Genomic DNA, 26,511 nt, shown 5'->3' on the forward strand with positions numbered 1-26,511 from the left:
AAGTTGATTGGGAGTGCATGGGATTCAGAGAATAGTTGAAGAACCATGCCTGGAAATAGCAGGGGTAAGAAATCTTTTGGATTGAGGTTAGGGATATTTTATCAGGACTTCTCATCTCTGCCTTTTAAAATTTTGAGTCACTGCGCAGAAGATGAACCTCCGGGCGAGTATGAGGGGTAGATGTTAACGGATAAAAGACAAATCCGTTTACATTTATTCTTTTCTACAGCTCATCCTTTTAAAGAGCAACAATGTCCTCTTTCTATAAAAATGTGAGAACATGTAGAACATGTGAGAACATGAGTAGGCTTCTGTGCCTACTCCCTGGTTAAGAGATAGCCTGACACATTCAGTGACCGACACTCCCCCCCAGACCGGAGCAAGGGGTGGAGGAATCACCCCCCTAACCTCCCTCCCCCCCAGAAATGGAGTTGCTATCATAAGAAAAATAAAAAACATTCCGAGAGCAAAACAAAGTAAACTTAACAGAAGTCCTCTAAGGGGTTCAAAATATTTTCAGAATATTTTTCTTAATTCATGACATTTTAGGCATATGCAAAATCCTATTTTTTAGACTGCTCTCATACAAAACTTGCTTCGCCCCCGTGCATAGGTTTGTTGTTTTCCGGTAGACATTTCTCCAACACTCCATATCTTTCTTGAGCACAGGAGTGAAGATACTTGCCACTGGGTTTTATTTTATCTTGGTATAATTAAGGAGTTATTTTCAAAGTGATTTTTTTAACAAGGAGTGTTTCCTGCCAAGGCTACACTGACGGAGGGATGCTTAATGGTAGAAATCACTTCATTAATAAGGAATGCAAATACCTCACCTGAAATTTACATAGGAAGAACAAGCATATATCACATGGTTCAAGAACCAAGAAAATGAAGAAGGCAAATGAATATGGTCTTTCCTCATTTACTCATTTATTGCTTTAAAAATTTTAGAGGATATTATTGAATTCCTTAAGCCCCGTGTTTCTTTAAGTGGTTTTTCAAATTGCAAGGCATTTTTACAGGCAGAGGCTGATGTGTGCCTATAATCTCAGTGTGAATAGTTGATAATACACATTTCTTACCTGATACTCATATTCTGTGAAAGGCAATAGTTCGGAATCCGTGAAAGAGTTTGAGCTTCCATTATAGGCGAGCACTGGGTTTGATTTCCCAGGTTGAGTTGTTCTTTGTCTTCTGTACAGCTCATAATATAAAACTTTTCCATTTGGCTGAAGTGGTTCCGTCCACGAAAGGGCGACTGTGGGCTGGAACCCCCCCGGGGCCATCCGTACGTCTAGATGTGGCGGGAGCTGCATCAGAGGTGCAACCTCAGGGGTCTGTAGGGACGCCCAGTCACTTGACGCACACCCCAGCATGGTGCAGGCTTGAATTCGAACTTCATACCTTCAGGACACAAGGGCGAAATTACTCATTATTGGCAAAACAGGTTTTCAAGGGAGGAATATTTACAAGACTGTTTCTCAGGAAAAAAAAAAAAGACTATTTGCCGAAAAGAAAAAAGACAAATCCATTTACATTTATTCTTATCTACAGCTCATCCCTTTAAAGAGCAACAATGTCCTCTTTCTATAAAAATGTGAGAACATGTTAAATCCTCCTGGCTTCCCAAACTAAAACAAAAATTCTCAACTGTCTGGAAAGGGTGGCCACGATTCTTCCCTGTAACAGGAATGTAAGGGATACATTCACTTTCAAGGTTCTCTCCAACATAAAAAATTCTGGTATTCTGCAGAATTACTTAACACAACGATGACGAATGCAGACCTTTGGGGGGCATGAACCAGTTCTCCGTAGCCCTGGGCTCTTTCTACCACTGCAGCCGGAGCTAAATGATTCCCCAGGAATGTTTCCGGGTCATGAAGGAACATCATGGAGTTAAGGTCTCAGTGGTAATAAATCCCCTCACCTGATACCTGACATCTTAAAACAGGCTCTCTTACACCACACAAAGACCTTTTGGGGCCAAAGTTAACCCAGCTACATGCTAGATTATCAATCATGGAGACACCTTATCACCAGCCAGTTAAACTCAACCAATCAATTATGTTTTGCCTCATACTTGGTCTCCTGCCACCTGGAAAGATCTATTTACATAGCTGGGACTTACCCTTTCCAACAAGAGGGGCTTTTGTTAGTATTAAGTGCCTACAGCGGCACCTAAGTGCTTTATTCCCTCTGCTTCCAGGCCCCACGGATTTTAGGACACCTTGATCTTCCCTCCAGCTGCAGCCACTTTTTTTTTTTTTTTTCTATCTTTACCTCTTTTGGTTCCAGCTTTTCCTCTTCTCTTTTCTGCTCTCCCTCCTCTTAGCACTGCGTTCTGTTCTCTTCCTTATTTTCTTTCTTTTCCCCCTGCTCTCTTCTTTTTCCCCCTTCCCCTTCTCTAATGACACACCTTTCTTCTTTTGTGGCATCTTTCCCCTTTTCTGCTTCTCCCTCCTGTCCGCTCCGCTGCTCATCTCCGCTGGGAGGGACCACTGGTTTACGGGTGCATCGGTGCCTCTGTGTGTTACGGCGCCGACTCCTAACCAATTCTGGGAAGTCCATTTCAATTTTCCATACATAGATTATTTGTTTTCTGGATCATCTGTGGTAGTTTTAAAATTCTGGTTCACATTCCTTTTGCTCCTTGAGTATTCCCATGCTCCTTCCTCCTACTGACCTGCTGGAGTTACCCCCAGGAGGACACACTAATTTGCAGTATTCAAAAAGCATTAAGCTGCTAGAAAAACCCCAAACTACATGAACCCCAACTTCATATAGAAGTGATGTGTTGTTTCAAGTCATGAATGTCACTTATCTCTTAAATGAGAATGGAGAGTGCAGAGACATCTCTTGTCGCCTTAAGTATCATTGTTAGGTTTATTAGATGATCAAATTCCTCCCACCCCAGCCTGTGAAAAGTGCTTCTTTCACACCTGGAAACCTTTTTCTTTAGAAACCTTTTTGGCTTAAGAGTTTCAAAGGGGAGCAAGCTGATACGATTTTTTCAAATTTGCAGGTACCAGTCAGGTAAAGAGGAAGCCAGTATAAAATGCACAGCTCTGCAGCTAACTTGGGTCTTTTTTTTAATGCCCCAAATCAGAGTAAGATAAAAGGCAACTCACACGGTATGTGGATTAGCTATGAAGGATACCTGCGGAAGTTTTAATTATTGTTTAATATTTAATGCGACCTTAAATAATTGTCATGAGTAGATGCATAAGACTATGAATGTTTCATTTAAACAGCGCTATATATCAGAGATAATTATAGGAGGGATCCAATCTACACATCAGTAGATTACAATAATAGCTGAATTTTACCAGTGGTGGTTGGAAATCAACACTCTTTCAGCCTTTAATTTTTTTTAAGTGGTTCTGTTCATTTTACTAAATTTTAAGCATAAAATGTCTTTTATTACTCTTCTCGCTGGGAATGTAAGTTACTTAAAATGTGATAGGGAAAAATGCCAAGTAATTCTTCAAGCTAGAGGAAAAGGGCCAGTGGTAAGGTTCCTTCGTAGGGAGAGCAGCACACATCCATGTGCATCAGAGAGCCCCAAGGGGACAGTTGAGAAACAGGACGGAGCAAATCGGCACCATCCTGGAAAGTCATGAGATCAGAGCTGGGGGAATCCTAAGGGGTTGGGGAAATAGAATCTGATGAGTCTTATTATCCCTGGAGGAAGTGCAGGCTCTCCCCCAAACAAAATTTGGGTCAGTCCAACTCTGGCTAGTAAGAGCTCTTACTGGTACTTTCTTCTTCTTTACAATAATAACCTACTTTTCTTCAATGCCTGGATCAGATGACACCATCCGGGTTCTCACAACTGTTCAGGGGCCTGGATGTTTTCAGGAGGGACTAGACTCAGGGAAGGGGCCCATCTCTGCAACGTGTTCCCGACATGGTGGTGAACTGCAAACATTTCTGAAAAACTGACTTTCAAGCTGTCACCTGCGAGAATTTTGCTCTCTAGGAGTTACGCAAGCAAGTTTTGACTGGATGAGGACGTGTTTAGTCCACTGTCAATGGTTTAAGTGGTTGAGGGTTGGAGACATCCCCCAACTTGCTTCTAGAGTTTTCTTTTGAACGGACTGTGGGCTCATGCTATAGAAAGCACAGTGGCTTATTCTTATTGAATGTGAGTTGACCACTTACCTGTGAAATGGCTTCAGCTGGTCTACTACGAGTGACTGCGTGTCAAAAGAAGTATGACTTTTATTGATGTGTATGATTTTTGTTTCTTTTTCAAACAGCTCTCGGATAAAGAGGGTGTAATTGACGATGTCGCCATTTGTCCTCACCGGAGCGTCCCAGCTCACTAAAATCTCTTGCGGGCCGTTGGCCTTCAATTTTGGAGGTTCTACCCCTGAAGGTGCTGAGGGGCTGGTTCTGTCTTTGACAAGTGGACTCAAAACACCCCCTTGGCTGTTGTTGGCAGTCACTGTGTAGCCATACTCCACGCCTGGGGTGAGAATGAAATCGTGGTAGCGGGTTTCCAGGCCAGTATAGACAATGGTGCCATCCCGTCTAAGTTCATAACTTCTGATCTGGCCGTTTGGGTTTCTGGGAGGTTTCCAGGTGATTTCTATGGATTCTGAGCCTGTGACTTGCAATTTTGGAGGCTCCATGTCCTGCGGTGGGGCCTCCAGGGTCCAGGCTGATCTTGGCGCACTCTCTGTGCAACCTCCGTTCGTGCAGACTTCCAGGGAGAAGTTATACTGAGTATAAGGTTGGAGGTCAGAAACCAGCAGGGACAGGTTCTGCCCAGCAAGGTACTCCTTACCGTCCAATTTAAGCAAATATTTAGTGATTTTTCCATTTTGAGCCGATGGTGGTGACCATGATACATTTATCTGAGTAGCGCTGAGGGTCCAGAGAGCTGGAGGGCTGACTCCTGCTGGGGCAGCCTCGGGCGTTGTGATGCTAGTGGGTTTGCTGGTGGAGCAGCCTCCCTCCGAGCAGGCTATGAGGGCATAAATGTAGGTAGAAAATGGAAGCAGCTCTTTGTCTGTATAATTGAAAGTCACAGCATCAAAGCTGAAAGGATAGAGCACTCCATTCCTCTGAAGTTTGTATGACTGGATAATACCATTGGACTGTTCGGGGGGGGTCCAGGAAATCAGCAGTCTTGGGGGATTCATAGATACATAGGCTACCTCAGGTGGAGAGAGACCTTCTGGAGGTGCCTGCATTGTCCTTACTACTTGCCAAGAGCTACAGGTATGGCCTGCTGAATTCCAAGTGTGGATTTTATATTCACACTGCGTCCACGGCTGCAAACCAGTGTCCTTATACATAAATGTGTTCCTTTCAGTATCATATTCTGTGAAAACAATTTTCTCATCGGCCTGGATTGTCTGATTTCCCCAAGCTTTTCCCTCGAAGCACCTGCGAATGACTTCATAGCGAATTATCTTTCCGTGTGGGTGGAGAGGCTCAGACCAGCTCAGCTCAATGCTGGTGGACCCCACAGACTGGATCGTAGGCGCTAACTGAGAGTGGGGAGGGGCTTCCTCTGTCCACAGGGGCTGGGGCACGGAGTGTGCACAGCCCGCGTTGGTACAGGCCTCCAGGGTCAGCGTGTAGAGGCTGAAAGGGACCAGGCGTCGGAAGAGAAACTGACGATTCAAGCCAGTGTACTCCAGGATACCCTCGCTGAAGATGTTGTAGGTCTGCAGGAAGCACAGAAGCAGAGGGAAAATAATGTGCAGCATATGATTTCTTGGTGTAGCTGTTTTGTCCCTTTTAACCTTCTCTCCCTCCTATTCCTCATCTTGATGGTCCTAATCCAGGTGAAACATTCTGATATTAATTTTGGGAATGTGATCTTTTCTAGTTAATGAAAAGTCCACAAAAAGAAGAACAATGGTTCCCTTTGCCTTTTTTTTTTTTTTTTTAAGGTTGGATATCATATAAGCACATATCTAAAAGCTAAGGACTGTTGAAGCTGATTCTTTGACTTAAAAAGTCAAATACGTTTCCTCCTATTCTTATTTTTTTAAAGGTAAGGAACAGTATTCATATCTCCTGTTTTATAGATGATGACCACTTTGGATTTCATTCTGAGTGGGGTAAGTTGTCTATCTACATTGTCCATCTCTTTATAGCATTTACTGGGAAATTGAATTATATTACTTAACCATTTGTACCAGGGTGTCAGGGCTGAAAATGTCTGTGTATCTATGCATGGGCACACATACATACACATATATGCATATATGTGTTCTATATATTTACACAAATATAGATACAAACTTGGAATGACTAGAAGATGGAATAAACCATGCTGTTTTCTCTTGCAGGCCATGGAAGAATGGATTGCTCCTTTGGAGCAAAGTACCCTTCGGTTCTGGGAAAACCATCTGAACATTTGTTATATAAATGCAGAGCAAATTTTCATCCCATATTATTCATCATTCTTTGTGAAAGATGGGAAGTAACTCAACTTGAATGTAGATGTTTTTGTATAGTGATTTCCTGCCCTTTCCCAGCCTCGATGCACCTGAGAGATATGATACATCCCTGTGGTTGGTAGTGACTCCTGAGGATGGCATACCTCGAGAGCGGCAGGGGTGTATTTCAGAATACCCTGGCAGACAGTAACTTCTTTCAAGACATGTCTCCAAAGGCAAAGGAAACAAAAGCGAATATGGACTTTTGGGACTTCATCAAGATGAAAAGCTTCTGCACAGCAAAGAAAACAGTCAACAAAACAAAGAGCCAACCCACAGAATGGGAGATGATATTTTCAAATGACAGTACAGATAAAGCGGTGATATCCAAGATCTGTAAAGAAATCCTCAAACTTAACACACACAAAACAGATAATCACGTCAAAAAATGGGCAGAAGACATGAACAGACACTTCTCCAAAGAAGACATACAAATGGCTATCAGACATATGAAAATATGTTCATCCTCATTAGGCATCAGGGAGATTCAAATCAAAACCACATTGAGATACCACTTCACACCAGTTAGAATGGCCAAAACTAACAAGACAGGAAACAACGTCTGTTAGAGAGGTGTGGAGAAAGGGGAACCCTCTCACACTGTTGGTGGGAATGCAAGTTGGTACAGCCACTTTGGAAAACAGTGTGGAGATTCCTTAAACAATTAAAAATAGAGCTTCCCTATGACCCTGCAATTACACTATTGGGTATTTCCCCCAAAGATACAGATGTAGTGAAAAGAAGGGCATCTGTACGCCAGTGTTCATAGCAGCAATGGCCACAGTCACCAAACTGTGGAAAGAACCAAGATGCCCCTCAACAGACAAATGGATAAAGAAGATATGGTCCATATATACTATGAAGTATTATGCCTCCATCAGAAAGGATGAATACCCAACTTTTGTATCAACATGGATGGGACTAGAAGAGATTATGCAAAGTGAAATAAGTCAAGCAGAGTCAAACATATGGTTTTGCTTACTTGTGGAGCATAAGGAATAACATGGAGGACATGGAGAGATGGAGAGGAAGAGTGAGTTGGGGGAAATTGGAGGGGGAGATGAGTCATGAGAGACTGTGGACTCTGAGAAACCGGAGGGGAGGGGGCATGAGGGGCTGGGTGAGCCTGGTGGTGGGTATTATGGAGGGCACGTTTTTGCATGGAGCACTGGATGTGGTGCATAAACAATGAATTCTGAAACAATGAATTCTGGAAATTAGTATTATTTGATACTAATCTCTAATTAGTATCAAATTTAGCTTTCCCTCTGCACCTTAGCTTCTAGATGGGTTTGGGGAAAAACACTTGACTATGCTGAATGGTCTCACTTTAAATATCTTACTTTAAATTTTAAGAGGGCGACTCCCCCCTTGTAGTCCTATTCCATTCCCCCGCATGTTCTTTCTTTCATTTTCCAAAGTGATTCTTTAATATTTTCTCCTTTCCTCGCAAACTGCCATCACCCTCTTCTGTCTCTCATAGGTGGTTGTTGACAGAACCACATACTTGACTGGAGAAATAGAAGCAGTCAGAAAGGAATATTCCCATGCTATGTATTATCCTCACCATATCCATGTGAATCCAGACTTACACTGTGTGCCCTCTTTCCTTGTGCTCTGGATGAAGTATCTCTACCCTGAGGAGCCCACCTGAGCTCTGGGTCCCATACCCGCTCCTTCTACAGATTTCATGGCTGCAATCATTCTCATTATCTCTTGCATCACCAATTTATCTCCCTCTACTGGGCTATTTTCATTAGTGTTTAAATGTACTCTAGTATCTTTCATTGATTTTTAAATAAAATTTCTTGACACGCTAGTCCCCCAGCTACTGCCCTGTTTCTCTGCTTTTCATCTATGCTTCTTTAAAGAGTTGGGGTCCTCATTCTTCACTTGCTATTTTCTCCTCAAGCTATCCCAACCTGGTTTCTCATTTCACCATTTGATCTTCTTGTCAAGGTCACAATGATTACTTCATTTCCAGGTCCAGCATGACTTCTCTGCCCTCATTGCACTTGATCTTTCAACAGCATCAGACATACTTTCTCCACAGTTTTGGGATGCCCCACTCATCTACCTGTCCTTCTACCTCACTTGCCTCTTCTGAGTCTCCTTTGCTGGCCCCACTGCCTCCTCTTGACCTCCAAATTTCTGTATTACTCAGAGCTTGAGCCCTGTCTCTTATCATTTCTAGTTATATTCTCTCCATACCTGATATCCTCTAGACCCATGGGTTTAAATGCCACTCATATACTAATGAATTCCAAAAATAGAGTTCTAGACATATACCTCCAACTGTCTACTTGTCCCTTCAAACCTGTATACTTCCCAGCCTTACCTTCTCAGTCAATGACTCAAGGCCTGAATATCCCTTTTGCTTCCTGTTTCACAACCAGTCCATTAACAGATCCTGTCAGCTTTGCTTTCTGGATATATCTCCAATTCACCTACATCTTCTGTCCTCACAGCTTCCATTCTAATTCAAGCCACCATCAATTCTACCTTAAATTTTTAGCATCTTCCAAATTTCACTGGTCTTCTTAGAGTCCATTTTATACATAGCAGCGAGAGTGATTTTGAAAAACATAAATTTGATTATACTATTTAATTGCCTAAACCTTTCAGTAATTTTTCATCACACTTAGAATAAGTTCCAAACTCATCACAGCCCACAAGGTTGGGCACAATCTACTTCCTACCAATCTGCCATTTTCATCTTTCTCTCCGTGTACCCCACCCCCCAATACTTCAACCACACTGGCTTTCTTCCCTTCATCTGAATGCACCAAGTTCATTCCTGGCTTCAGGCCTTGCGTTTGCTGTTCAGTTTGTCTGGAACATTTTGCTCTCATATCTTCACATGACTGACTCGGTCTTGTCATTCAGGGCTCAGCTCAAATGTCAATTCAAATGATCATCCATTCTAAAACAGCCCGAGTCAGCATAATTACATTATTGTGTTTAATTTTTTTTTATAGTGTTCATCCTTCTCTGAAATTCTCTTATTTGTGTACTAGCTTTTTGTTTGCCTCTCTGGACCACCACCATTCATATGCACGTGTGCACACAAACACACTCTCACACACACACACACAAGGTGTGTGACAGCAGGGAGGACCTTGCTTGTCTTGTTCACTCCTGAATAAATGCCTGGCATTTAGTAGAAGCTTAATAAATATTTGGTGAAATATAAATGAAAGGAAAGGAGGAGATCTTCCTATTGTCAATCATACCAAGAAGAGGCAGACGCTGGAATGGGACACAAACACTCAACAGGAGGGAATGGGTATCAAAAGGATGGGTATGAAGAGAGACTCTTTTCTCTGATGGGATCTTAGGGCATTGGCTTGGATTTTGAGACCCTGGATCATATGGCTCAAGCCTCCTGTCCTAGACTGGGGGAAGTCAGGCACTGTCACCTGTAGGCCGGCTGGTAGAAGGCAGCTTGCTTCTGATGCCTCTAGCCGGCCTGCAGCTTGGCTGAGAGGCAGCCGTTGTACTAAGCAGTGAGGCTGTTACCTGGAGGCTCTTGAGGATGGGCCTGGGCTTGTGAGTTCTAGTTACAGTTCTAACTTGTTGCTATAGGTAATTTCTGCTGTCATCTTCCTTGTAGGGTTTTCAGAGAAGCTTTCTTCAAAGTTACAGCTTAGTCTTAACTGTTCTATGTGGAGTTAATAGGGGACTCTTGACCACCTGGAGAAGGAGTGGTCGAGAAGGGGACCGGCAGCCCCAGCCTGCAGAAGGCAGTTGATCAGGGCTTAAGCGGTGGTCCAGGACTAGAGGCAGGCACAGTCTGACTGGTAAGTCACCCCAGCTGTTTGGATACTCGTCCAAAAGGCAGATGACGACTGGCTTGCATGTGGGTGATCACTCAAATCAACGAAATGCAGTCTAGTAACAGAAATGCCATCTTATTTGTGCTCACAGACCGGTAAAACCCGAGACGCACCTAGGCCCTTAGTAAGACTGCTCTTCACGGCTACATATGGAGGTGGGGGGTGTTGGCAGACATGGGGGGGGGCTTTCTGTCTTCTGCTTAATGAGCTCGGCTCAAAGTGCAAATTAGGCAGGACTAAAGCAAATAACTGTGCAGGATAAGTCAGGAGGCAGTAAGAACAGTCATTCAGAGTTCCGTTTTGGCGTGACTTCCTGACTTCAAATTGCAATTCGATCATTTGCAATGGGGGCTTGGGCAATTATTTAGCCTTGATATGCCTCATGAAGTTTAGTGGTGCCTACCTGGTAGGGTTGATGCGCAAGTTAAATGAGATAATCCATGGAGAGCGCTTAGCCCAGTGTTGGGTTCGTAGGAAGCATAATACATGGGAGCTAGTTTTCTCTGATCTATGATTAAGTGCCTGGAGGAGCTATCAAGGAGGATTAAACAGACGGTGAAGGGTGTTTCCCCACGGTGACCTGATGGCATGTCAGGGCTCATCTATTTATCTGGAGGACACCAAACATGATTTCATTTTCAGAGAAGACGTTACCTTAATCACACCATTGGTTCTCACGGGCTCTGACCACTGTAGCAACAACGCCCGGCCGTTCTCTTGCTGTTCTACTGTAAAGTTGCTTAGTCCACTTGGGGAAGATTCTAGGGTTTGAACCACGGTCCAGGGGCTTGAAACGTCTCCTGCCTGGTTTGTGGCCACAATTCCAATGTGATATGTTGTGAATGGTTCTAACCCAAATAGGTGGGCTTGATGGCTCGTTCCCTGTGTGCACAAAAATTAACAGGTTAGATTCCTTTTAGGAACTGCTAACAATTGCTGGAAGGTCATTCTCTGACCAAGGTACATTAGCAATGGCGGCATAAATCTCACAAGAGAGTTTTGAATTACTAAGAAAACAATGTGGCTTTTTTATTGTTCTTCACACCTGAATATACTGTCAAATGTTGTATAATTTCAGACATACACAAAGTGGCGATCAGATAGAATCCTTGCCTTTCCAGAGCTTGCAACCCAAAGGATGTGATACATAACATAAAAAAAAAAAAAAAGAAGGTGCTTCAGGTGAGTGCGGCATCCGGCTCATGGTGGAAATCAGTGGCACCAAGTTTCATGACAAAGAATGGTATAATCTTAAGGGCTTGGAGGTCTAACTGGAACGGTTAATCCCCAGCACAATTTGTATATACATATGACTCTCCCCAGTCTCTCTCCCTCCTCTTGGTGAGTATTTCTATCTTACAGATGCAGTAAAACAGAAATAAGAAAACAAAATAACAAGCAAGCTTAACTGTAAAAAATAAACATGCTTAGAGAAGTCTACTAGTGATATATATACATGTGAAAATAGTCTCATTTGTTAAAAATATCATAGCTGGAACCATCAAACTTACCAACAGTAACTTTTAGCTAGGCTTTGAGAATTTGGTTTTTGTTGATTTATTTAAAAGGAAAAAAAAAAGATAGGATTAGAGGGGTTTTTTGTTTTGTTTTGTTTTTTCCTGCTTGGAGAGAACATTTAATGTATTTTACATAACTAAAAGCTGGAACTAAAAGTCTTCATGTTTTGAAAGCGCCCAGGGTGCTCTTTCTACATCTGGGCTGGGTGGATATGTCTGTTTATGAATAGCAAATATGTCTGCAAGTGGACCATGAATATGTGTATAGATAACACACACATACGTGTACACACACACACACACACACACACACACACACACACATCCAGAGACACATACTGACACACAGAGACACCCAGAGACACACAGACACACAGACACACTTTCTTTTGTGTACGATATGTGAGTAATCATGAGGAAGTTTTGAATGGCTTCATGATGTGTAAGATCAGGTTTGGTTTATTAGATGTTTAAACATGACAGTTTTCAATTGTCCTCCTCTTGGTGGATACAAAAGGATGAACATGAGGGAGAGAAGAGGAAGTTATTTCTGAGAGTAGATACCCGAAATCAGACAAAGTTACATGACTAGAAATTCTCCTAATTGAGAGACATCTGAATATCATTTTGAATAAAATCTTAAAGTGGCAAAGTCAATTTGAATCATTTTCTAAAAAACTGGTCAGACAAAATCAAAACACTTTGTAGAAATAATTTTTGACACTGTTTCCTCACATTCTTGGTTTTAAGTTTCACCTGTCTAATGTCTCTTATTCTGTGTTAAACACGAGCAGAGAAAATATAATTTCCTTTATTTATCAAAAACTTCTAAGTCAATTTTCCTCTTTCAATAAGTCCCATTATGATATTACATGCTAACCTCTTGAAATCTTTTAATATTTAAACATTTGCTAAGCGACCAGACTCTGAAACAAATTTTATAGAAATACTAATTTCTCTTTTTTAAAATATTAAAAGTTGGATCATAAATATTTAAAACTTATTTCTCCACAACACTGGATTGGTCTTTTAGATAAATATAGCACAGAACTAGAATGACCATAATGAATATTAAATCTGAAGATGCTACAAGTCCCGATTACAAACATTCTTTTCTGATAAATGATTCCTTTTCTGTAGAAATAGGGCAAACATGGGCAAGATTAATAATGCAAAAAAGAAAAACTCTTTGTTCAGAATATTCAGTAATGGGTGCCAAAAAAGCACAAGCTCCAAAGCAAATAGTAATCACCTCTAACAGATTATATATAAAAAAGGTAGGCTGTTGGGGGACATTTAGAGATAGCTTTTGTCATAAGAAACATGAAAAGCATGTGGGCTATAAAGCAAAAACATATGTATATTGTCAATAGCAGCACCTGCTCAATTACAGTTTATTTCAGAGCTGAGAATTCCATCCAGCCCCTAGATGGCAATACTATCAAACACTTTTGGTAACACGAGTACTTAATGATTAACAACCGGCATTCAGTCATCCAACACACTCCAGGCAACCATTAAAAAAATAACAAAACTGATTTCATTATAGATCCTTTTAATAAACATTTATAGCTCAGATCCCCAGAACGCTGAAGTATTCAGAATGCCCCGGCCTCAAAACCTCCGCCATCTAATGTAGAAATAGGACCTGCAGATCTCAAGTTGAAGTTCGTGCGTGCCTGACACCGAGATCTTTAGAGGTTGATTCCTACAAAAGATGATTACGGTAGTTGTTTTGCTTACTTTGGTCGTATCTTACAAAAAAAAAAAGAAAGAAAGAATCTCATATTTTAAATGTAAAGGAAGTGTGTGAAGGAGAATTTTTATAGCATAAATTTACGCCGAGGACTAGTTCCCATATTATGTTATTTGTGAAGAGCTGCAACACACACACACACACACACACACACACACACCCCTCTTAAATAAACCTCATTAATGATCATGCTTTTTGTCCATGTTTAGTAAAGGCCATATGAAAAAAATGCAGAAAATTTAAAAATGGCAAAACGGTCCTTACCAATATATTCTTTGACATTATATTATTCTCTCTTGAGTGGATTTCCAACACCAAAGTTCACTATTTTAGAATCCTGTAAAATTTGGGCACAGTTCATTTTGCAGATTGGGTTCTATCTTGTTTGTTTATTCAGTTACTCAGATTTTCCTCCCCTTAAGTTCAGATTTTCTTGAACACTGTCTACCTTACATGTTTTGGATTAAATTCTTTCCTTGGGGGATGTAGTGTTCTCCCCTATTGACTAGTAAAATCATCATTAAATCATTAAATAATCCTTTTTTTCCCTTTAACTCCTCTGCTCCCCCTTCCTCCTTCCCTTATGGAAATGATCTTGTTTGATACTCTTACTGCTTCTTCTTCGTTGTCCTTATTTTGATCCTTCTTTCCCCCACTCTTCCATCGTACTGATTCTTAGGAGACAGATATCTTGTCATCCCCGATCTCTGGGCTACCAGCTTGGGCTCACTTCCCATCTGTCCATGTTCTTCCCATGTGCACATCCACCTAATGTTCATATTTTTACCCTATAAGTACATTGACTACTTTTGTTAGGCAGCCAGTGGAAAGAATGATTCAACAGAGGAAAACAGGAAAAATGCAGCCTCCACAATCTAATATTTCTAAGAGACTTAGCTTAAAAAAAAAAAAAACTTATATGCATAAGGGCTGCAGTCTGGATACAAAGCAGTATGTCCTTTTATGAGACATAAAGATGAGACTCTCTGGAACGTTTTGCCAGTTGAGGTTCTGCTGGCAATCTGAACTACATTTTAACCTCTCAACTCTGCTCCTGGGGGCACATGAAACTACTTGGAGTCTTCAGCAGTCTGACAATTTTACACCATCTCCTCTGATTATTTTTGACGACTTGAAGTGCCCCAAAGGTGGCCCTGGGGTCAATAGGTTTATGTAGGTTGAAAATGATCAAAAATTACCATTGATCTGTAGCTGTCAATAAAAGGCTGCGTGGGGAGACTCCCTGCACAAATGTTTAAACTGCATAAAGCAACCTAACTTAGTCATCTTTGAGTCTATTGATCTGATGATCCAGCAGTTTCCAAAGCTTTCCCTCTGGTCTTTGTGGTGCGTTTTCACTGAACCCACTTACCTGGGCCCTTAGGGATCGTTTTACCCTGCTCCTGGTGATGAACCCAAACAGTGGTGTGTGGGCTCTGCTGTGCACATCAACAGAGTATCGTGTGTGCTTATTATCTTTTGGGAAGGGTTAATCTTCCTGGTCACCATCAACTTCGTTTCCAGCTGATGGGGTTTCTTCTGTCTATACTCCTTATCATGAGGTCCTCATTTTAAAATGAGTGACTTTTGGCCTGTAAATCCGAAGCTGGTTCTAGGATTCCTTTGCCTTGGTAGTTACCACGAATGCCAAGATCCAGAGAACAGGTCACATCAAAAGTTTGCTTTCTTTTGTATAAGAAGAGCTTCAGAGGAGTCTAAATTTAATTATATCAACCTCTGTTTTCCTTAGTTGAACCACTTGGGTGTTGCTTCTTGGTTTTGTCGTAAGTTATAGTTTTCTTTGTCAGAATGATACAATAAACAAATGGTTATAGACAAGTTTCTGGTTTAGACTACAAATAAAGCATGAGAAGTAGGGAAAGCTCTTATTGACTACTGCCTAAAAGCCATGGCTTTGGACAGAGTACAGCCAGCCAATAGGATAATTTACAAATTTAACGTTGACAAATCAACACAGATTATTTTTGTAGATTTCTGAAAGCCAAGTCCTTTGAGGCATGGGATGCGGAGGTCTATCTTCCTTCCCATTTATAAAGTTAATTTTTAGCTTCTCCAAAGTTGGTCAACATATTTATATCTGGTACTCATTTTGTAAAAGTCACTTCAGTCTCAATACAGAAGTGATCTTTTATTACCCATAGCCGAATAACAACTTGACTACTTAGCCATAATTTTCTAAGTATGAGACTTCTAAGTCTGCAAAATGTTAACATAGAAAATTTCCACTGATTTCATATGTGCATTTACTTTACCAGTGCCATCTCTGCCTCCATACCTCCTGGCTGGTAGGACAAAGACATTTTTTTGATGGCACGCACATACATGTGGAGTTGCTCTAGAATCAAAGGTTGACTCATAATACAAAAATATAGGAGAAAAACCCTTTAGGTTCATGGTCTATTGCTTTACCTGCATGAAGCATATGCAGGTATTGGGGACACTGCTAAATGATATGACAGAGCTACCAAAATGGTTAGTAGAAACACCTAGTATTGTTGGTCAGCAGCTCATTTCTTTCTTTTTTTAAAAAAGATTTATTTATTTATTTACTTTAGCGAGGGGGGAGGGGCAAAGGGAGCAGACTCCTCGCTGAGTGTGGAGCCCCACACCAGGCCTTTGTGCATCTGGTATGCACAGGATTCGATAAAGTTGCTGTGGGGATATAAGATGGAAAATCCAGGCTCCTAACTCTTAGGAGTTTATATTCTACTAGAGCAGGTCAATCATAAATATAGATACACACAAGGTAAAGTGTGGTAAGTGCTATAGCCCAGTTCCAGGAAATACTGAAGGGACACTTCTTACTGGGAAGGTAGGAGGCTGAACAGTAGGGGCAGACTTACTTGGGAGGTAGCATCTGATAGAGGTTAGGAAAGAGGCAGAGTTTGAGTAGATGAATATATGTGAGTGACTAGAAGAAAGAAATGAAATAAAATATGCAGGATATGTTTGGGGACGAGCTGGGAGTTGCATGGAGCTAATAGAGGGACTAGTGGGGATTAAGGCTGGAAAGAGGTTGGTGGCAAGACTGGAGAGGGTTGTGAGAGTCACCTTAATTATTCTGGATGAAAACTGGTTGGGAAACACTGAGTAACATTACACTAAGATTTGAAGAACCAGTTTGGTACAAAGAGCTCTACAATGCAATTTGAGAGAATAACGGGATATTAAAATTTTGCCCTATTGTGGTATATAGGTCATGGTCAGTGACTGATTAATTAGAAAAAATAACAACTGCCAAGAATTAGCTAATGAACTCATTTAGATATTATTCAGCCAGTAAATATAGATCATCATATATACAAGATAATAGGAAAGTATTTTCTTAGGAACAAGATTTTAAAAATCTTTATTGAATGTTTGCTCTATCTCCAAATTTGTAATTATTCTTTTGACGCAGATATTTGCTTTTTGATCACAATCAAAGTGGGGATTATAAAAACTGGGCTGAGTCGAAGCCAATGATACTGTCCTCTGTCCGGAGTGCTATCAGAATCATACGTACCTGGTCTGTTTTTCTGACAGTGGACACATGTTTGTGTGGAGCCGTCCACACCTTTGCACTGGTCACTTGTATGTATCGAACAGCTAGGAAGCAGCTGGAAAGGTTAGGGACAGTACAGATGACCGCAACACAGAATGAGACCAATTCAGAAGCACACACAAGAGTGAAAGCATTCCTAGCTTTGGGTTCTAACTAATGTTTGAAGGTGTAATTTGAAAGATTTCAAGAAACTAAAAATGCATATCCGCCTTTTAAGTAACTGTGATACATATAATTACAATTGATTACTCAGGAGCCATTTGTCGAAGCAATTGTAAATTTCAAACAAAATGTTCAGTCTGGAGTATGCATATGCTAGTGCTGTGAACAGACACTTTTATGTCTTTACTCCCACAAATACCTACATTCAGAAAAGAAGAATGATATGGGAAAGAGAGGTTTTCATTTTTACCTCTCTCAGAATACATCATTCATTTTGTAATGGGGGGGGGTCAATGCAAAAAGAAGATTCAATTCACAGATTTTTTTTCTTCATGGACAAATGGGCTCTATCAATTTAATCTATAAAGCCAAAGCTAGCGTTCTTGCAAAATGAACGATGATGCCTCAGTTACCATAAAAACATTGGAGAAAAAAAAGAATGGTTTCGAAATGGCTCATTTTTCAAAGGAGAAGAGGAAAAAATTAAATTTGTGATAATTAAATTTTAAAGTGGCAAATCAGTCACACTAAATATTAAAAAGCAGTATTTCTGATCTATCAAAATTAAAAATGTGCATAGTCTGTGACCCAACAATTCTACTCTGGCAATCTATTTTATGACAATACTAGTAAAACTGTACTAAAATATATTTAAAAGAATTTCATTCCAGCATGTCTTATATTTATTCAGTCCTTGAATAAGCACATATTTATTCAGGCTTGAATTGAGGGCTTCTGGTGTAATAAGCCCCTTCCGAAGGTCTGAGGACACAGCAGAAAGCAAAGGATACATGGACACTGTCCTTTTGAGTTTTACATTATCATGAGGAAAAATGGGCAGTAAATAAGCAAAATAAGAAGAGAGAGAATTAGGAATGGTGGCAAAGTATGAAGATATTTAAGTAGAGTACTGAAATAGAGCTTGGGTTTAGGTGGTAGGGAAGAGTGAGATTCTCAGTTTAGGAAGAGTGATTTGGATTTTTGAAGAAGTTCCATGTAGGCGAGAATGCAGAAGAACCCAACCAAGAGAAGAATGGGAGGAGAAGCTTTCAGGAGAAAGGGAAGCTCTTGGTCTGCCAGCAGACAGTGAGAAGCTACGTGCGTGAGAGGGAGGGGGGCACAGGACAAGGTCAAAGCGATGGGCTGGAGTCAGATGGTGAAACCTTGTAGACCCACATTAGAGAGTCTGATTCTAATTTCAGTGGAAAATTACTGAAGGCCTTTAAGCAAGGGGATGAGATGATTTAATGTAGGTTAATGGCTGCTCTGTGGAGAATATATGTAGGGGGTTGTTTTAAGTCTACTCAGGCTGCCATGACAAAATACCAGGAACTGGCTTAAAAAAACAGAAATTTATATTCTCCTAGTTCTGGAGGCTAGGAGTGAAGATCAAGGCGCCATCAAACTCAGTTTCTGGTGAGGCTTCATTAATTGATTGTAGATAGCTGCCTTCTTAATCTGTCCGCTCACACAGTTTTTTCTGCATGCACATGGGGAAAGAGAGAGATCTTTGGTGTCTCTTTTTCGTCTTATAAGGGTACGAATTCTATTAGATCAAGGTCCATTCTTACAACCTATTCTAACCTTAATTAATTCCTAAAGTTCCTACCTCCAAATACAGTCACATTGGGGTTATGGATTCAATGTATGAACTTTGGGGGAACACAATGCAGTCCACAATAGGGGTCAAGAGAAGGAGTGATTTCTGCAAGTCTGGGAGGGGTGCTAGTTTCTTGGTCTGGGGTGGTAATGGTGGAGATGGGACTAAGTGGATGGATTTATGTTTTGGAAGTAAAGCCAAGAGAATTATGACAAATTGAATGTAGAGAAAAAAGGAAAGAAGAATCAAGGATGACTCCTGGGTTTGCCTTGAAAGAAAGGGTGGATGGTGGTACCATTTAATGAGATGTGGAAGTCTGAAAGAGTGACAGATTAGGGGATGGAAGGAGTCATTTTGGCCATATGAATTTGACATACCATGTAGATCTATGAATCTCTGGTGCTGAGTAGAGACTGGGTTAGGAAAATACATCTGAGAGTCATTGCACATCTCTCCCAAATCTGGTTTCAAATCTAATGGCCTTCACAATCTCTCCACTTTTACTTCTAATACACCACAAATTTAACAAGTCTTAATATGATTCATTGATTTTCCCTTCTGTATAATTTGTATGTATTTGTATTATGTTAAGTAGGTTGAAATGAAACTATATATCTCAGAATCCCATTCTGTGGCAATTACACTCTAAGGTGACCATGAGTTAGTTATACCCCGGTATAATTCACCTCTTCCTGAGTTCAGGCAGGACCCATGACTTACTTCTAAACAATGGAAAATGAGGCATCACTCACATGAATGTAAGAGACACCGCCTTAGCTGGCTGACAGCAAAGTTCTCCTGTTGGTCTTTGGGAGGCAAGTTGCCATGTTATGAGAAGGCTGTGAAGATCCCCATGGCAGGGGACAGTGGCTGGCCTCTAGAGGGAGCAGTAGACTCCCCAAGGAGCTGGGAGCCCGATGCGGGACTCGATCCTGGAAGTCCAGGATCATAACCTGAGCCAAAGGCAGCTGCTCAACCAACTGAGCCACCCAGGCGCCCTGTTTTTTGTTTTTTTTAAAGGGAGATACTAGAACATATATGTATGTTGATAAGAACTCCTCAATAATAAGGGGGAGATTGTTAATTTAGAATTAAATATCAGGACTTCCTTCTCACTTGCATGTGGAAACCAGGTTAGCCAAAGTTTTGTGTATGGCAAACGGATGTGAATGTGCTCAGGTATCAGCCAATTACTTTGGAGTTGGCACTAACATCTGCAGCAAAGCCATGTTTCACACTAAGAGCTGCCATCGTTGTTTGCATAGCTCTTTTTGTAGATATATCTGGAAAAATAAACAACATAAAAAATGAAGTGGTGAATAAACTATAAGCCCATCATCTACTAGGAACAGGGTAATTTTCAAAATGTTTTAATTAAATTATTACTTTTGATAAATTATATCTTCCAAGTAGAGTACATGATGAAAAGGTATGTACGCAGTGTAAAAAAAAAACAAAAAAGTTACCAGTTTGCCATCTTCTTGTCTCTCCTTCCTAAGACAGGGTAATTATTTTTGAGCAGAGTTTTGGCTTTTACGTGTCAGACCTGGTATAAAGTACTGCACATGCATTATCTTATTTCGTCTTCACAAAAAAGCTATGAGGTTGATAATATTACACATAAAGAAACTGAGGCTTAGGTGAGTTAAGTAACTTGCCCAGAGTCATATGAACAGTAAATGGCATGGTCACAATTTTATTCCTGCACTACACTGAGTGCAAATGTTCTTGTCAACTGCGATAGTGGTTCTAACATTTGGGTCTTGAGACCCATATTTCTTAAATCCATAGAGGATTCCCCAAAGCTTTTGTTTCTGTGCTTTACATCCATTAGTATTTGCTATATTAAAAATTAAAGCTGAGGAAATTAAAAAAAAAGAGAGAGAGAAAGAAACAAAAAGAGAAAAGAGTACCGAAGCATGTACGCCATTATTCAGCAGAGTGATAACACGGTCAAACATCATGTAGCCTCTGGAAAATTCTGCCGTACACTCTGAGGGGATGAGTGTGAGAAAGAAACACATTGTCTTAATATTAACATGAAAATATTTTTGACCTGGAAGACACTTTGGAAAAGTTTCTGGGACTCTAAGGGGTTCACAGACTCTAGTTGGAGTGCCACTTAACTACATTATATCTTGCTTTAATTGGCAGCTCCAATGAAAGATTAATCAAAGATTTGTTTGAACTTTTGTGCAGTGAAGAAAGGAGTCTTCTATTTCCAACTTTTGATAATACACTCATAATACTTGTGATTAAATATGAAATATCCATGTATACATAAGTCTTATTAGTAAAACTTTTAATTAGAGTTAAAGAGTCAAAGAATGATGAAACTATTCTACTACCTCACTTTGTAGTTGAACCTAGAGTCCAATGGTTTAAATAACCTGCATGAGATCCCATGACCCATGAATACTAGCTTTGTTATTGAGTCTGAGATTCTCAATTCATGTATACACACTCTTCTTTAATTAAAATGATCTGCTTTAAACATTGTTCCTTATGAGAGAGAATGGGTTTGAATTTACTCATAGATTGACCGCTTTTCTTAATGGATCTTCTGCTACACTACATTTGTCTGTTCATGGGTTTGTCCTCTCAATACAAAGTGGACTTCTGGATTAGTACTGTTTCTTAGCCTCACATTATCACAGTTTCCTCATATGTAAAAAGGGAATAATAACAGTACTTATCATTTGAGTTTGTACACTTCAGTGAGTTAAGCCTCCAAATACTGCCTGCCATGTAGTAAGTATTTAGTAGATGCTACATTCTATTATTATTATCATAAGCATCAAAGAGAAGCTTCTACACAGAAGATATTCAATAAACAGTTCTGGAAGATATGAATGAATAAAATGGGTAAGTCTAAAGCAATGAATAACACATAAGGCATTTTTACTGCATAGCACCCTGGCCTGTATGGAGAATATATGGAGGATGATATTTTGAAAGAAGGCATAGCATCTCAGGAAAGTAAGCACATCTTTTAGGTTAAATTTATAAACATCTTCCTTGTAAATGTTTTTTAATGAAGACCTAGTAGGTATTGGATAAGTGTACATTAAATAATTAAGTAAATTGTAAATTCTCCCTTGTTGCTGACTTCAATCATTTGGTCTTTAAGAATTTATTTATACACATGTATATATAAACTAGATCACGTAATAAGGAATATGATTTTTCACCAGTATCTACAGGGAGCACAATATGACAAGTTTTGTGTTCTTACATAACCTGAAATTGGGGGTGAGCTGAAAAAGATAATACCTTTTTCCAGCGAAGAATAAATAACACTAAGAGGTGGTATAGGAAATTTGCACAGGGAAGTTGGTGCTATAAAGCACAGAATGACATTTTCCAGAGAGTCTAGGGTATTTGGATGGCAGAAACTCCTTCAGTGCCCATGGATCAGGTTATCCTTAGAAATAGGAAAATGTGAACAATTTTTGACAAATGTAAAAATGTACATACAGTGGGAAATTCTAGAAAAAATACAAAAATCAAACTGTTAGGGCCAATTTAATGTTAAAACCCGTTTAACTATTAGGGCCTGCTTAGCCAGAGCAACTCCATATTGCCTAGGTAGCCATATTGTTGTTTAGGGCTTCATTCCGGGAATAAACACCCCCGTAGTTCCTGGTATGGTTCCGGGTATCGATTCCAGGAGTAAACACCTTAACAATAGAAGCCACCTACCTTGGGTCTGTGGTTATGCCCTATAAAACCAGCCTGTGAGATCTGGAGCAGGTCGCTCTCTTCAGAGGCGGCCCTGGGCGGTCAGTCTAACTTCTAATGCCTGGCACAGAATAAGGCTTTGCATAACTTTCACTTTGTCTCAGTCTCATTCCTTTGATAACGGACCCCAACAAAACAAATGTAAAAAAAAAAAAAAAAAAAAATGTACTCAATAATAGATGAATCCAGCTTTATGACAAAATAGAAAAAGTCCCGAATCAGCCTCCTACTCCAAAAATACCTGGGACCAAAGAGTTCTACCAGTGAAGTTTTTTGTTATTGCTTTTAATTAAATCTGTAACAGATAATTGATATTATGTACAAAGTGTTTAACTAAAATTGGTTAAATGGACCAGATACCAAACTGATTGTATGAAATTGGGACAATATTGAACAATAGCATAATAAGAAAAGTGTGTTATAGGCAGAAATCACTTGAGATTAGATGAAAAAGTTATATTAGCAAATAGTGTCCAATAGTATATTTAAAAGAAATATTATGATTATACAGGAGTTAACTCTTAAAAAATTGATTTACATAAGATTATCCTAAGTAGAATTTAAAAATTCAACATCCATTTATGATAAAATCTTTTAGCTACATAAAAATAGAAGAAATCATCTTTAATCTGATAAACAGCATCTACTAAAGTCATATAATAAATCACATTTAATGATAAAGCCTTATAAATCTTACTATCAATATGACAATCAAGTAAGAGAGAATACCCTCTCTATAAAAACATTTTTCTAGATATGTCTCTTGAGGTAAGGGAAACAAAAACAAAAATAAACCACATCAAAATAAAAGCTTCTGCACAGCAAAGGAAACTATGAATAAAACTAAAAGAGAATTTACTGAATGAAAGGAGGATTTGCAAATGATATATCTGATAAACGGTTAGTATCCAAAATATATAAAGATCTTATACAACTCCATACCTCCCAAAACAAATAATTGAATTAAACTGAGGGTTTTGGAGAAGAGGGGGCTGGGGGGTTGGATGAGCCTGGTGGTGGGTATTATGGAGAGCATGTATTACATGGAGCACTGGGTGTGGTGTATAACCAATGAATTTTGTAACACTGCAATAAAATTTAAAAAAAGAAAGAAAAAAATCATGAACACAAACTTCTCCAAAGAAAACATACAGATGGCAACAGACACATGCAAAGATACCTAATATTATTTACCATCAGATAAATGCAAATCAAAACCACACTGAGATAACACTTCACACCTGTCAGAATGGCCAAAATCAACAACACAAGAAGCAACTGGTGTGGGCAAGGATATGGAGAAAAAGGAAACTTCTGGTTCTGCTGGTGGGAATGAAAACTGAGGCAGCACCTGTGGAAGACAGTAGCAACGTTCCTCAAAAAATTAAAAATAGAACTATCCAATGATGCAATCTCTGCATTACTGGGTAGTTGCCCAAAGAATACAAAAGCATTTTATATATGAATTTGAATTTGAAAGCAATTTGAAAAGATATACACACCCCCATGTTTACTGCAGCATTACTTATAATAGTCAAATGATGGAAGCAGCCCAAGCGTTCACCAACAGGTGAACGGTTAAGGATGATGTGGTATATATCTACAATGGAATATTATTTATCCATAAAAAGAATGAAATCTTGCCATTTGCTACAACATGGATCTAGAGAATAAATGCTTAGTGATATAAGTCAGTCAGAGAAAGACAAACACCATATGAATTCATCCATATGTGGAATTTAAGAAACAAAACAAATGAAAAAAGGAAATAAAAGAGATAAACCAAAAGACAGACTCTTACCTATAGAGAGCAAACAGATAATTACCAGAAGGGGGGTGAGTGGGAGGGTGGGTCCAACAGGTGAAGGGGATTAAGAGGACACTTATGATGAGCACCGAATAATCCACAGAACTACTGTCCACCTGAAACTAATTTAACACTCTATGTCAACTATACTGGAATTAAAATAAAAAAAAACTATTAAAAAAACAGGATGCTCTCTATTCATTACTGTACTGGTATTCTTAGGCAATGCCAGACCAAGGGTGGGGGGAGAGAAATGCAGCAGAGATTATTGGTGCTTCTCAAAATCCCACTTACTTACCTACATTCCTCAGCCTCCCTACACACATCAATGGGGTGAGATGACTAGTACACGTGGAGAGAAGGGATGTTAGCTACTTTCCATCCTGGACCTCAAAAACATCTCACAGAGCCCTCCAACATGCTTTTCCCTATCATGGTCCGTCATTAATATAAGATGGAGAAAGGCAGCTAAAGCCAAATTACTTTTCCCACCTTTATTTTGTTAGGCACTGATATTTGAGTTTTATTTGTTACCACAGCATTTCCTATCTTATCCTGACTAATACAAAGCATATGTGCTTGAAAGAATGAGAAGTATGGATACTGACTACTTAAAAAGTCCAAAGCATCTAATAATAAATTAGGATCAAGTCCAGAAATCAATAGTATTTTGCAATAAGGACTATGACACCCAGCTTTTAAAACTGATACTCTGTAGTTACAGAAAAGGTGGTACATAATGTAGTCTACATTCTCACCCAGAATATTTAGTTAAGGGGAACAGAAACTCTTTTTGACTCATTTAAGTAGAAAGTGAAAGAATAGAATTCCAGCACATGAAATACAACTTTGTCTCTTTGAAACTGGAAATAGAAATACCATAGGATCTAATAATTTTGTTACTGGGCCTTTAGCCCCCAAGAATGAAAACAAAACACTAATTTGAAAAGATATATGAAGCCCTCTGTTACTGCAATAACCACAATATGGAAAAAACTCAAGTGTCCATTGATAGATGAATGGATAAGGAAGATGTAAGATATATCCCTATATATCTATGCCCATGTATCTATCTATCTATTTGTATGAAGATGAATGGTAGCAACACTTGTGATAAGCGTAGTATAATGTATAGAGATGCTGAATCACTATGTTGCACACCTGAAACTGATGTAACATTGTGTATCAACTGTACTCAAAAAACAAAAAAAGGAAAGAAATTGGAAAACTGTCAGCTTGCAGTTTTTCTCTTTCTGGGGCTGCATGATATTTCTGTCTTCTCTTTCTCTTAACTTGCTTTATTTGTTATTGCCCAACATGGAAAATAATTCCCAGTCTAAATAACCTTACAGCTTCAGAGTACTCTGGGCCATCAGACCACCACCTCTGTGTGTCTGGAGAGAGAGAGGATCTGAGCGGTTGTGAGTTGGGTGATGGATTTGCCAGGCTTGGGTCAGCTGTTGCCGAAGAGTGGATAGTAGATATCTATGTCCCTAGGTCTCCTGTTTCAGTATCAATTATTAATTGGTGAGAGATCTCGGTGAGAGGATGTATGGTCATTCTAGAACAAACACTCCCAGTGAAGGTCATATCTTTGACTAAGGATTGCTAAGACTATCTCTGGAAAGACCTTTTTTCTTCCCAAGACTGATTAGTGATCTGATTAACATCCTATCTCTTAGATTTGAAGCAGTCCTGACGCCTATATGTCAAAGAAACCCTACAGAATCAGGTAATTTGTTGCTTAGTTGGGAGTGTCAGTGACCTTTCAGTCTTTTGAGCCATTCCCTTCATTTTCTTTAACTCCATTGCTGCTCTTACATGAATGTCCTGATTTCAGGGGTTTATTTCATCCCAGTTTACACAGCTTCGAGGAGAGGAAATCATGATAACTTCAGGTAGAAATAGTTAATTTTCTGCCTCCCAAATTCCTAATACTTTCAACCTCACTTGCTCTCCTCGAATCCATGCACTTCCACTGTCAAATGGAGGAGTCAAGGGCCAACTTGTCTAATGTGAAAGTTGTTCGAATGCCATAGCTTGGACCCGGTCAGGAAGCACTTGTGGAT

The 26,511-nt window shown here is 39.7% G+C and overlaps 1 protein-coding gene across 1 annotated transcript in view; it reads right to left on the reverse strand.

The window, feature by feature from the left end:
- USH2A (usherin) overlaps window positions 1-26,511 on the reverse strand; it is a gene marked incomplete at its 5' end in the record, with an annotated part of 618,561 nt that overhangs the window by 41,732 nt on the left and 550,318 nt on the right. The window contains 3 exons of the mRNA XM_082703057.1: window positions 1,083-1,404; window positions 4,162-5,678; window positions 10,949-11,176. Coding sequence (XP_082559183.1) covers window positions 1,083-1,404; window positions 4,162-5,678; window positions 10,949-11,176 — 2,067 coding nt within the window. The remainder of the gene's footprint in view (window positions 1-1,082; window positions 1,405-4,161; window positions 5,679-10,948; window positions 11,177-26,511) is intronic.

Source organism: Mustela nivalis (assembly GCF_964662115.1).
Source record: "Mustela nivalis genome assembly, chromosome: 16".
In the NCBI taxonomy this organism is placed as follows: Eukaryota; Metazoa; Chordata; class Mammalia; order Carnivora; family Mustelidae; genus Mustela; species Mustela nivalis.